The sequence below is a fragment of the Carlito syrichta genome, unplaced genomic scaffold (assembly GCF_000164805.1).
Source record: "Carlito syrichta isolate Samal-C Ts95f unplaced genomic scaffold, Tarsius_syrichta-2.0.1 Scaffold118186, whole genome shotgun sequence".
Lineage (NCBI taxonomy): Eukaryota > Metazoa > Chordata > Mammalia > Primates > Tarsiidae > Carlito > Carlito syrichta.
The window spans coordinates 123,351-137,618 of record NW_007062282.1 but is presented as its reverse complement, the minus strand read 5'-3'; the positions used below and the strand labels follow the sequence as shown (position 1 = coordinate 137,618).

At 42.7% G+C, this 14,268-nt stretch overlaps 1 protein-coding gene across 2 annotated transcripts in view; it reads left to right on the top strand.

Moving 5' to 3' along the window:
- PPAT (phosphoribosyl pyrophosphate amidotransferase) overlaps window positions 1-14,268 on the top strand; it is a 56,672-nt gene continuing 42,404 nt past the window's right edge. For both annotated transcript variants that reach the window (XM_021707487.1, XM_008047926.2), the window contains exon 1: window positions 1-268. In XM_021707487.1, coding sequence (XP_021563162.1) covers window positions 141-268 — 128 coding nt within the window. In that variant the 5' untranslated portion in view covers window positions 1-140. The remainder of the gene's footprint in view (window positions 269-14,268) is intronic.

The following is a 14,268-nucleotide window of genomic DNA, read 5'->3' as shown; positions in this document are numbered from 1 at the left end:
CGCCGCAGTAGCTAGGGTCCGGCCGCCGGGGAGGAAGCGGCTGTCGCGAGCTTCTCGGGCGTCCGGGCCGAGCTGGCAGCTGGTTGGTGCTTGGACCTCGGCCGCGGCGGCGGGTCCCTCCACGTGCTTTCGGCGGCGACATGGAGCTGGAGGAGTTGGGGATCCGAGAGGAATGTGGCGTGTTCGGATGCATCGCCTCGGGAGAGTGGCCCACGCAGCTCGATGTGCCGCATGTGATCACCCTGGGACTCGTGGGGCTGCAGCACCGGTGAGCAGCGGGGTGCGCGGTGGGGGTGGCGGCGTGTGTGCGTCCCCCAGCCGCTTCCCGCCGTCGGAGCTGGCGGTCTCGTGGGCGCCTGAGGGCTGGGAGGACAGACCTCTCTCACCTGGGACGGTACCTGCCTGTGGCATCGACCCGGCTGCCAGGGCGTGCCCGAGGGGCGCCTTGTGTCCGTGGACTTGAGCCTGTCGGGCCCAGCCTCCCCTGCCCTTGAAGGGCTCTCCCCCTCCCCCCCGGGTCTGTGCACCCCTCGGGAGTCTAGCCAGTTTGTAAGGCTCCGACTTGCTTGTTCTAGCCAGGTCAGGGCTCCCTCCCGACCGCCTGCCTGTCCTCACCTCCCTGAGCCTGGAGCTGCTCTCGAGATAGGCTTGTGTGGGGTGGCGGCTGGTCCAGGTCCTAGAGCACCTTAAGGTTTTCGCGCGGGGCCTCCAACCACCACGAGCTTTTGTTTGCAAGAGCAGAGCTGTTGAGCAGATTGTGGGCTGGAAAGTACTTTTAGCTGTAGGGACTTGGGGATCCGAGACTTTAGACCCAGGGAAACAGTACCAGTTGGTTTTCAGGAGGACCTACTGCTGGTAGATCTCGTATAAACGAAGTGAAAATTTATATTTATATTCCATAGAGAATAGTGCCCCTGAAAGATTCGTTGGTAAAACGTTTTATATAATGAATGAAAACGTTGGTGGTAAGATGCCAAAAATTAACTAACTCCCTTCTTCAAAAGCAGAGGGGAGTCGTGTCAAATCAAGGTACACATTGATTTTGAAACATTGGGAGATCCCTTTGAGTTAAAAAATAACTGCTTCCATGATCTTCCCTCTTCTTACCACCTGAACTAACTAGAAGATGATACAAATTATTTCACTAGAATAAGCAATCCAAACCTAGGTTTCATATTCTCACTGAAAGTATGACAAAGTTTCCATAGACAAAACTGGAACAGTTAAGGAACTTGGCAATAACTGTATCAGCGATAAGGATGCAACATGTATAAATGCATTCCAAATAATGAACTTTTCCTCAACCCAACTTAAATTAGAAGTAGTCTTTTTGCTGTTTTCAGCGTCCCAGATACAGTACTTGAATTTTGGTTTCACATTTTGTGTACTCTACCAAAGAGCTCAACATCTGGGATGAATCAACAAGAATATTTTTAAGTTGAATAGCTCCAATCTTGGATAATTGTGGGTTGGCCAAAATAGATTTCTTGTTTTGTTTATTGAGAGGATTAAATGTAATCTAGGGAGAAATTAAAGTTTGATTATGTGGAAGATCTGAGCAACATTGGTTGGTAACATTCTTAGGTGAAATTCTTTTGGATATTCTGTTATTGGGGTAGGGGGATTCTAGAGTTCTTTAAAGTTGCCTGGTAGTCTGGGAAATATAGGACCTAACCATGAATTTTTCTTAACTATATTTACTTTTTAGCCAGAATTACTCAGAAAGTTCTTTCATCCGCACTCCTCCTCCCCTTTAAACAGGTGCCTAAAGAAAAAGGCACTGATTTTTTTTTTTTCTCTCTCAGATATTGGCAATAATTAGAATTCTAGGACTCAGTTTAAGAAACTACTTGATATTTTTTTTACGTGAATACAGCTTGATTCCTAATTACATGTCCCTGTTTTTTGCAGTTACTTTTCTGTGAAAGAATTTGCAGATTAGGTATTGCAAGATAAAGGCAATAAAGATGTGATTATGTGGTAGTAGAATTAGTATTGAAGGGATTCTAGTAGGCTGCTCATTTAACTAAAAAGTCTTTGTTAGGAGACTGTGGTGTTGAACATTGACCTTGTAATGTTTCCATTTATTTTCAACAATGGTGAGAAAACTCAGTAGCTTCTGGGGAACAAACGTATTATTGGGAAGCGATGTAAGGTTTTCTTGTTATCATGGAATCATTAAGGTGCACCACAAGAGCTGGTTCTTGCCCATAACCCTATTCATTTCAAAATGCTGATAAGACCCGGGCGCAGTGGCACAAGCCTATAATCCCAGCACTTTGGGAGGCTGAGGCGGGAGGACTGCCAGAGCTCAGGGGGGTTGGAGAACAGTCTGGGCAACTTGGTGAGACCTCATCTCTACAATAATCAAAAAATAAGCCGTGTGTGGTAGCGTGTGCCTATAGTTCCACCTACTTGGAAGGCTGAGACGGAAGGATTGCCAGAGCCCAGCAGGTCGAGGATGGGCTGACTCTGAGCGTGCCACTGCACTCACCAACCTGGCCAACAGAGTGAGACTCCAACTCAAAAAAAAAAGTGCTGAACTAAAGTTTTCCTTTGAGAGAATTGATGCTGCCTCAATCGGTGATACCTCCTTAAGTCTAGAAAATATAATAATTATCTGCTGCTCTAATTCGATGGGTAAGAGCCAAAGAACACCTCAGAATGAATGTTCTTATGTGGCATTGAATCAAGCAATGTTGAAACTGGAAGCCTGGATAGACAGTAGAGTTCATTATGGACACTGTACCCTGACGAGTGCTGGTCTGTTGCAGAAGGTTCTCTTTCGACTTTGTCACCCCATTCACTCACTGGTTAGTTTTAAAACAACAGCAGGCCGGGCGCAGTGGCTCACGTCTGTAATCCCAGCACTTTGGGAGGCTGAGGTGAGGATTGCCTGAGCCCACGGGATCCAGACCAGTCTGGGCAAACTGGTGAGACCTTGTTTCTACAGTAAATAAAAAAATTAGCTGGGAGTGGTGGCGTGCACCTGTAGTTCCAGCTATTGGAAGACTGAAGCGGAGGGATCACCTGAGCCCAGTGGGTCGAGACTGGGGTGGCTGTGAGTGTCACTGCACTCCATCTTGGGTGACAGAGTAAGACTCCAACTCAAAAAAAAAAGAAAGAAAAACAGCAGCAAAAATGTTTGAGTAGGCCTCCCCCCCTTTTGGTAAAGGAATTTATTTTATTATCTTCTTAAAGCATGGAATCTAGAAGATGAGATTTCTATCACTTTTGCTTTGTATTTGGATTTTTTTTTTTTTTTTTTTTTTTTTTTTTTGAGTCAGGGTCCTACTCTGTTGCCCAGGCTGGAATGCAGTGGCACAATTACCGCTCACTGCAGCCTCGATCTCCTGGGCTCAGGTGAGCCTTCCGTCTGAGCCTCCCAAGTAACTGGGACTACAGGCACATGCCACTTCACCTGGGTCATTTATTGATTATTACTATTACTTTATTTTATTTTATTTGTAGAGACAAGGTCTTGCTATGTTCACAGGCTGGTCTCAAACTCCTAGGCTCAAATGATCCTGTCGCCTCGCCTCCCAAAGTGCTGGGATTATAGGCGTGAGCCACCACACCCAGCTTGGATCCATTTTTTTTATCTTGGGCATAATCCAATTTAAAAAATTCAGTCCCAGGATTAACAAAATACCTGAAAGTTGTAATATTTGTTTCATATGAAAACAAATACAGTATCAGGGACTAAACAGTCATGCACTGGATACTTAATTCAGATGAGTTCATCCAAAGTACTACTTTTTAGTAGTTATTCTGGCTATTTGCAGATTCATTCCATAACTCTGCTTTCTGTAGGGGAATTTTATTTTTCTTCTTTTTGTAGGAGAATTTTTAAATGTCAAACTAAAACTAACTAGTAGTTCTTTTTGTGTATGTGTATTGAGGGTCTCACTCTGTCTCAAAGTGGAGTACACTTTGCTTTTTTCACTGCTTACCATGGCCTTGACTTCATGGTCTTAGGTAGTCCTTCCACCTCAGCCTCCTGAATAACTGGGACTACAGGTGTGCGCCACCACACCCAGCTAATTTCTTGATTTTTTTTCAGGTTGGTCTGGAACTCCTGGGCTCAAGTAATCAACCTGCCTCAGCCTTTTGAAATTCTGGGATTACAGGCATGAACATGTATAACTAGTAGTTCTAGCTGTGTCCAGCATAACTAGCAGTTCTCTTACCTGTAACCTGTGCATGCTGGTGTATTCATGCCAGATTCATAGCATTTCCAAATGCTGTTTTGGTCCTGAAAACATCAGTTGAGTAGTTTGCAGAGTTCTGAACAGACACCTTCTCTCAGATTTTCTTTTTTCTTTTCTTTTTTTTAAGTTAGAGTCTCACTGTCACCAGGCTGGAGTACAGTGACATGCCTGGAGTACAGTGACACGCTCACAGCCACCACAACCTTGACCTACTGGGTTCAGGCGATCCTTCCACCTCAGCTTTCCAAGTAGCTGGAACCACAAGCGTGCGCCACTATGCTCGGCTAATTTTAGAGACGAGGTCTCACCAAGTTGTCCAGGCTGGTCTCAAACCCCTGGGCTCAGGCAGTCAGTCCTCTCACCTCTACCTCCCAAAGTGCTGGGATTACAGATGTGCATTACCATACCCAGCCTACATATTTTCTCTCTCTCTCTCTCTCTCTCTCTCTCTCTCTCTCTCTCTCTCTCTCTCTCTCTCTCTCTCTCTCTCTCGTCTTTCTTTCTCTTTCTGTCTGTCTTTCCCTTCTTTCTTTCCTTCTGCCTCAGCCTTCCAAGTACCTGCTACCACAGGTGTGTGCCACCACACCCAACTAATATCTTTTTATTTATTGTGGAGACAAAATCTCACCAAGCAGCCCAGACTGGTCTCAAACCTATGGGCTCAGGCAATCCTCTCGCCTAATACTGTTATCGTTAATCCATAGTCACATGTTTTGGAGACTAGAATGGTCTGGCCATATTTGAAGATTCCATAACAGGAATTAGTAAAATATACATTTACCCATGAATCAGCTAGTTAGCCTTCCCTTGGTTCGTTCAGACATCCTTCCCTTTGGGGAAGGGTTAGAAACTGAAGCTCACAATGGATAAACATTTGCATATCTCTTCTAAAAATGTATAAGATTTACCTGATGGAGTTGGGTCTCCTGTCTGCAGACACATTCTGTAGCGTCTTTTGGTTCTGTTATTATGCTTTGAGGAAACTGATTTGTAATGATCTCAGGAGCAGTTTTCTTAAGAGATACAGACACTGGTTCTGCAAACAGAGTATATTAACACAATCACTAGAAAAGTACTTCTGGGAAAGAGACGCACTCAGTCAAATGGTTATGGCGTTTGTTCCCAGATATCTTCATTTTGTGTTGTGAAGAACACAGGAGTAGGTTGTCAGAGAACTTGCTTTATTTTGACTTTCATGGTTTAGTGAAACTGACCAAACATGTAACATTCCTATAGTGTGTTGCCTTTATGCCCCCTTAATCTATACCCTATATCTTTATTTTTTATTTAACAGATACAACCTGCTATGGTGTCTATACCCTATACCTAAGTCAAGTGATTTTTGGTTTGAAGAAGTGACTTATTTTAAGACTACTTGCAAATTGTTCCTTCCTTTGATTTTGAAGGACTTCTTACTATTTTATAATGAAATGATTCTTGATTTAAAATCATAACTGTTCTCAATTCTTCCATTTATGGCTTCTTCTTTTTTTTTTTTTTTTAATTTAGGGTCTCACTGTGTTGCCCAAGCTGTTCTCAAACTCCTAGGTTCAAGCTGTCTTCCCACTTCAGACTCCCAAAGTGTAGGTATTACAGATGTGAGCTACCACAGTTTTTTTTTTTTTTTTTTAGAACTTTGCATTTTGTATTAGTCTGAAGCAGAATTTACCTGTGCCCCCAAAGTCTCAAAGTACCACCGCTTTGTCACTCTGGTCAATACTGGGAAGAGCTTCTTAACATACAAGCTGAATCTAATCATAGTCTTTCCAGTAGCTCCAGTTTTGTTTTTGAGGAGTTTGGGGTTTTTTTCAGTCAGGGTCTCACTGTGTCACCCACCCTAAAGTGCAGTGGCAAGATTACAGCTTATGCCAGCCTCGACATTCTGGGACAGGTGATCCTTCTGACTCAGCTTTCCAAGTAGCACATGCCACCACGCCCAGCTCATTTTTTAAATAACGACAAGGCTGTGTTGCCCAGGCTGGTCTTGAATTCCTAGGCTCAAGCAGTCCTTCTGCCTCAGCCTCCTAAAGTGCTGGGATTATAGGCGTGAGCCACAACATCCAGCCTAACACCAGTTTAATCTTGGGCGTGTCTCCTAACTTCTGAGTCTGTTGTCTTATCTAGTGGGCCAGACTTATCTTAAGGTCCAATGCTCAAATTCAATGGGGTTGGAATAATACTTTTTGTGTGGTTAGCCCTTAGCAATTTCCCTTGTCAACAGCATATCTATTAGAGGGCATTAAAGAGAACAAAGGTAGAAAAATCAACTGTCTTGCATTTGTTTTTTTGTTGTTGTTGCTTTAGGTTTTTGAGTTGGAGTCTCACTCTGTCACCCAGACTGGAGTGCAGTGGCCACTCTCGGCCACCACAGCCTCGACCTGCTGGGCTCCGGTGATCCTTCCGCCTCAGCCTTCCAGGTAGCTGGAACTACAGGCGTGAGCTACCACACCCGGCTAATTTTTTGATTTATTGTAGAGATGAGGCCTTGCCAAGTTTCCCAGGAGGGTCTCGAACCCGCGGGCTTGGGCAATCCACTCACCTCAAAGCGTGGGATTACAGGCTGAGCCACCCAGCCCGACCCTGTCTTGTGTTTGTGTCTGAACAGGGAGAAATAAAATTTCTACTTCACTTGAGATAGAAAAAGGTTATAAGGGAGGGGAAATTCTTGCTATTCTCTAAGACTTGATTCAGAATATATGGGGTCTGACAATTAAGTTCGTGAACTCATCCTAGGAAAAGTGCTACATGCCTCATTGCTGAAATATCACTATAGTCACCTTTGAAGTACTCCCCTTGGTAAACTATGCCCCCACTCCAGCGCCTAGTCCACCTGTCAAAGCAATTTGGGAACTCTTTTTCTGGAGTGGCCCTCAGAGCTGTCATCATATATTACCTTTGTCACCTAAATATCTTCCTTTCAATGTTTCCTTTATCCTTGAGTAAAGAAAAAAAGTCATTGAGTGCCAGGTCAGGTGAATAGGGAGGTATTCTGAGACAACTATTTGATTGCTGGCTAAAAACTCCCTCAGATAGTGCTGTGGGAGCTGGTGCATTGTGATGCAGGAGCTTCTTTGGGACCATTTTTGCACACATCTTTCTTGTGCCAAGATTTTCAGCTAAGATTTTTCTGTTCCTCTATTGATGTTTATTCAGTCTGCTGTGCTCCTCACAGTCAGCTGACAATTTTGACGCACAATTCAATAACTATTTGCAATGTTTTTGTCAGTTCTGCCTATTACTAGCCTCCCTGACCTCTCTTCATCAGTGATGCTTTCTCTCCCCTCAGAAAAACGTGTAATCCATTTGCACACTGCCATTTTCTTCATGGCATTATCCCCATAAACTTGGACTAACATGTCCCTGATTTACTTCCACTCTTGCTAAGCTTAACAAGAAATTTAATGTTTGTTCATTGCTCTAATTCAAGCTCTGACACTCTCGTGACAGCACACCAAAACATACAATAATGAATGCCACTCAGCAAGACACCACCACACATCAACGCAAACACAGCTGTGAGACACTGATATACCAAGGTTAGGAAACCTTCCTGAGTTGTTTGAACAGTACTGCCAGTGTAAGTGCACTATGGCAAGTTTGCAAACTTAATTGTCAGACCCTGTATTTGTTGAGTTCCTGCTATGTACATACAAGGCACAGTTGGAAGGACAGTGGGAACACTACCACACAGGGCTGATGTGGATCCTACACTCCAGAAAGACATGTTGATTCAAAAGCATAGACCTGTCTTTCAGTGTAGTCGTAGCACAATCGTGGCTCACTGCAGCCTCAACACCCTGGGCTCAGGTGCTCTTCCCGCCTCAGCCTCCTGAGTAGCTAGGACTATAGGTCCTTGCCACAATGCCCTAATTTTTAAATTTTTTGTAGAGATGAGGGCTCATTCTGTTGCCCAGGCTGGTCTTGAACTCCTGGGATCCAGCTATTTCCTTCCTCAGTCTCCCAAAGTGATGGAATTACAGGTGTGGGCCACATTGCACAGACTTTTCTATACCTCAGTTTCCTCATCTGTAAATTGGGTCTAATGATAACTCCTACCTCATGGGGTTGTGGTAGGGACTAAATGTAATATGTGTAAAGTGCTTAGAACAGTACCAGTACATAGGATGCATGCCCTATGGCCCTCCCACTTTCAAGTGTATATTCAATGGCAATGCATCCTGTATCCATTGAGAGACATGCAATTATTCATGATAGTCCCAATCTGGAAACAACAGAAATGTCTAAAAGCGGTATGGATTTCAAAAAGAAGAGGGATGGATACTTTTACGGTGAACTATTCCACAGCAAAAACAAAACAAAACAAAAAAAACCTATTAAAAGTAAAATCATGGGTGAATCTCATAAGCAATGTTGATTGAAGGAAGCTTGACATCAAAAAGTCCATATCAAGCTGGGCACGGTGGCTCTCTCCTGTAATCCTAGCAGTTTGGGAGGCAGAGGTGAGAGGATCGCCTGAGCCCAGGGTTCAAGACCAGCCTGGGCAACATGGCAAGACATCGTCTATACAAAAAATTTTTTAAAAAACTAGTTGGGTGTGGTGGCATGTGTCAGTAGTCCCAGCTACTTGGAAGGCTGAGGTGGAAGGATTGCCCAAACCCAGCAGGTCGGGGCTGTGGTGGCCATGAGTATGCTACTGCACTCCAGCCTGGGCAACAAAGTGAGACCCCAACTCAAAAAAAAAAAAAAAGAGGGATGGATAATTTTACAGTGGACTATTCTACAGCAAAAACAAAAAGCAAATTCCTGTTACAAGTAATATCTCGGTGTATCTCATAAGCAATGTTGAATGAAGGAAGCTTGACATTTAAAAGTCCATATCAAAAACAAATACATGCTGTACTGTACTCTGGATCACAAACTAATCTATGGTGATAGAGGTGAGAGAATAGTGTTAAGTTTCATGGGGGCTGGAGGATGGTTACTGACAGGGAGGCTTTTAGGGTGCTAGTAGTGTTTATATCATGGTGGCTCCCATGAGTGTGTTCACTCTAAAGTTTTGTTAGGCTCTTCAATTATTTGTGTTTGCTCAAAACAACTCCATAAATTAGAAATCTGTAAAACGCTGAAACTGGATGGTTTTAGAGATCCAGAGGTGTGGTGATTTGCTCTGTGTTGAGTCATTTAAGCCAGAGAGGCTAGCACTTGGGTTTTCTTTTTCTCAGTCTGTGCATTTTCTTCTATGCTTTGTTTTCCTTCTCTGTGCTGTATTGTATGATATTAATGTTTCCGATAACTGGTGGGTCAGTTGGGAATTACAGTCCACAGTGTGAGGTTGGCTTCCGAGCTGGGCTTATTTTCAGACTTACTCAAATGTTATACTCTTGACTACCTTTGGAGAAAACCACAATTCAGGGCTTATTGGTTTGTCTGGTTTTTATCTTTTTACATCTGGTAACAATCACTATAAAGTCCACTTTAATAACTGAATAGCTGTCTAACCCTGGAAAAGTTTCCATATGTTTTTCAGTGTTAATTTCATGCTTAATGTGCCATGAAAGAAATTATTTATCAGTATTCTCTATGCCCACAGTTCATAAACCATCTGTTTAGTTTAATTATCAAGGACAGGAATAAATACTCTGTTTTCAGGAAAAAGCAACAAGTTTTTTCACAATATGGAACTTGACATTTCCGGGCTCTTACCATCTTCACGTGCTTTTCTCTTGAAGCTCAAATTTCCTTGACTTTTGGTATGACCTTCAAATAATTCTCAAACAAATAAACAAGAACAAAGGAAAATAATTATTATGGCATCATTTGATGTACATTAGTGTTTAAACATTCAAGTATACTAAATGTAGAACATTTAAGCAATTGGACAGATAAATTTGAATTGAATTAGAGATGTTTTGGTACAAACTTTAGAAAAAAGTTGAAACCCTTGACTTAAATTAGATATGTATTTTTAATAAGCTTTAGGGTCATTTGAAAATACAATAGTGTTAGGATTTAATTTTTTTTAATTTTGGGGGTACATCATCTGGATTTTAAAGAGTCTTTTTCTTGCTAAGTTAAAATGCATAGAGGAAAGTATAGAATTTTTTTGTTAAAGTCAATTCCAAGGTTACCATGTTTTCTTTTGACAGTTCTGAGAGTTGGTCTTCTTAGGATGCAGTCAACTTCTTCATAAAACCTCATTTTTCTTTGAGGGTTGCTGTATTGCTTATGTGAAGCTCTGTATTTATATTTTAAATTTTTATGTTTGGTACGACATTGTTTCCAGTCTCTGTCTATTCCAAACTGCATTAGTCTTCTGGCAATTTCCTCAAATATTTCTTTGTTTCTTGTGGCCCCTTCAAGCATTCGCTTAATGTTTTCATCAGACCAAATTTGTATCGGTGCTTTGACCCCATTATCACACCAGTTTTCCAGCCTCTGTGTTGCTCACTGTTATAATCTGTAAATGACTCTTAGCATCCTCTAAAGGAATATGATTACCTATAAGCCAACATAATTTATAATTATTCAATCATAGATAAATCTTATACTTGAATATCATTCACTTAAAACACCGAGATTGGCCTAAAGCACCAAGAATTACACAATACTTTCTCTTTTTTTTTTTTTTGAGTTGGAGTCTCACTCTGTCGCCCAGGCTGGAGTGCAGTGGCATGCTCCCGGCCACTGCAGCCTCGACCTGCTGGGTTCAGGTGATTCTTCCGCCTCAGCCTTCCAAGTAGCTGGAACTATAGGCGTGTGCCACCACACCTGGCTAATTTTTTGTTTTATTGTAGAGACAGGGTCTCACCAAGTTGCCCAGGCTGCTCTCAAACCTCTGGACTCAGGAAATTCTCTTGCCTCTGTCTCCCAAAGCCACTGCGCCCAGCCTTATAGTAATTTCAATATGAAGGTCAAAAAAAATTTTATGCATCCATATTTAAACTATATTCTAAAAACAATAGGGCAGAACACTCCTCAATAGTAGTGGGAATAATTTAACTGCTTTTCATCAATAAGTGATCTTCACTGAATATTTATGGATTTGAAGAGTCTCATTGTTTCCTTAATTTCTTTTAGTGGGCTATGGGTATAGACATTTTCCTTCTTTCTCTACCTTACTCTCTACTAGTTCAGGTATAAGGAAACATTTTGAGTGATACACAAGAGAAGTCTTCTCTATAACTACTTAAAATTGCATGTATTAGACTTTGAATATCAAAATAGATTTTAAAATTCAAAAATTTAGAGCCTGTACCTGATCCAGTGACACTTTGTGGTGCAGTGGGACCATCTACCTCTTCTGAGGCAATACTTGTGGAATCTTTTTCTGCCAGAAAACAAGCAGAATTGCAGCTTAAATTTGATGTTTGCCAAATTCTGATCTACTTTGCTGTTGGAGATTGTGCAAAAAAACTAGTCGGGCTGGATTCCAGCTTCCAAACTGTAACCTTAAAGGCAGGAACATTTGCTATCTTTAACCAAATTTTTAAATGGCCTTGTAGGATTTACCTCCTTCCGAATCTTGGAAGTATTCTGTTTTAAAGCCACATGCCTGTAATCCCAGCACTTTGGGAGGCCGAGGAGGGAGGATCACTGGAGCCCAGGAGTTCTAGACCAACCTAGACAACATAGCAAGACCTCATCTCTACAGAAAATTAGCCGGACGTGGTGGTAGATGCTTGGGGTCCTAACTACTCAGGAGGCTGAGACAAAAGGATTGCTTGAGCCCAGGATGTCAAGGCTGCAGCAAGCCATGACCAGGCCACTGTACTCCAGCCTGGGCGACAGTGAGACTCCACTCAAAAAACAAAGTCACAAGACAGTATGCTATACTTGGGAGTCTGATAGTTTGGTAACGTGTTTCATTTTTACATTTAAATGCTTGACAAAGAGCTCTTATGACCTCATTTTTTCCTCACTGTAACTAAGAGTGATTCTTATTGCAATAAAAGATTAAGAGTGAGTGGTGTTAGCTTTTTTTTTTTTTTGAGTTAGAGTCTCACTCTGTTGCCCAGGCTAGGGTGCAGTGGCACGCTCACAGCCACAGCCTTGACCTCCTGGGCTCAGGCGATCCTTCCGCCTCAGCCTTCCAAGTAGCTAGAGCTGGAACTATGGGCATAAGCCACCACACCTGGCTAACTTTTTGATTTATTGCAGAGACAAGGTCTCACCAAGTTGCCCAGGCTAGTCTTGAACCCCTGGGCTCTGGCAGTCCTTTCGCCACCAGCTTCCCAGAGATCTGGGATTATAGGCGTGAGCCACCATGCCCGACTTACGTTAGCAGTTTTCACATTGAGACTTTAATAGTCTAGATTCATATAGAAGAGTTTATCTAGGTCAATTAAGACAACCAGCCAGGATGTAAACATTTTTAAAAACTGATGGCAGAAGGATCCCTGGAACCCAGCAGGTCGATGCTGGAATGGCCGTGAGTGTGCTACTGCACTCCAGCCTGGGCAACAGAGTGAGACTCCAACTCAAAAAAAAAAAAAAAAAGAACCAAAACTGATGATGCTTAACTCAGTAAATACAACACAAATTTATTCCGGTATACCAGTATACATTTAGGATACTTACAAGTCAGTCATTTGTAACATGGGAGAAACACCTCTGAGCATGCGTATGTTGGATTTGTGAGGTGAAGCCTAGCAGTGTATGATAGTATTCTTATCCCAGCTGTACTTTGCTATATGCTGGGATGTTATTTTTTTTTTTCTAAGTTTTATGTCACTATTTTGAGCAGAAAAAATTTGTATGATATGATGGAATATTTGCAGCCAAAAGGAAGGACAAAATTATGAACGTCGCAGCAACTCGGATGGGCTTAGAGGCTATAATACTGAGTGCTCTATCACAGAAACAAAGAACGGAGTACCACACGTTCTCACTCATAAGTGGACCTTGAGTAATTATCAGTACAAAAAGAAAGAGATTGGTAGTAGTGGGAAACTGCCGTGGGGGGGCGGGAGCACACCTCATCCACAAGGGTACTTGCATAATGAACATTTGCATACCTAGCTCTAAACTGTACCCTACATCTTTAAAAAAAATTTTTTTTAAAGTTTGTATGAAGTTGGTTGTAATGATTATTATAAATTAAACAATGGTTTATATTAATAGACCAGAGAGGCAAATCGTGGTTACAGGACCTAGAAGCACATGCCATAATAGGTATGTGGAGAGTTGCATTAGGATAGACCAGAATTTCTTATTAAGGACGTGTTTGGACAAAGATACTAAGATTAGTTTAATTTCTAACAATCTCAGAACATCCAGTGACAGATTGTTCTCTGGAGCCACAGAAGGCCACTTACAATCTCGGTTGATTCTCTCTGTTCCTACTAGCAAAATCAGTTTGAATACTGAACCATTGCTCCCACAGGAAATATAGGGTTCGGTTCCTGCAAGCCTCTAGTTATAACATTTTTCACCAACAGATCAATACATAATTTGGTTTATGTGTGTTTCTATTTATTTAAAGACACCTAGGCCAGGCGCGGTGGTTCACGTCTAATCCCAGCACTTTGGGAGGCAGAGGCAAGAGGATTGCCTGAGCCTAGGGGTTCGAGACCAACATTGGCAACTTGGTGAGACCTCATCTCTACAGTAAATTAAAAAATTAGCCAAGTGTGGTGGTACATGCTTGTAGTTCCTGCTACTTGGAAGGCCGAGGCGAAAGGATCGCCTGAATCCAGCAGGTCGAGGCTGCGGTGGCTGTGAGCATGCCACTGCCCTCTGGCCTGGGTGACAGAGTGAAACTCCAACTCAAAAAAAATAAAAAGTTAAAATAAAGACACCTGGCTAGGTGCAGTGGTGAGCACCTGTAGTCCCACCTACTTGGGAGGCTGAGGAGGGAGGATCGCCTGAGCCCAGGATGTCGAGCTGCAGTGAGCCATGATCATGCTACTGTGCTCCAGCCTGGGTGACAGAATGAAACTCCTACTCAAAACAAAACAAATGACACTTAATTAAGACACAGTAAGCCCGGCTCGGTGACTCAGCCTCTGTAATCCCACGCCTTTGGGAGGCTGAGGTGAGTGGATTGCCTGAGCCCGTGGGTTCGAGACCCGCCTGGGCAGCGAGACCTCATCTCTAC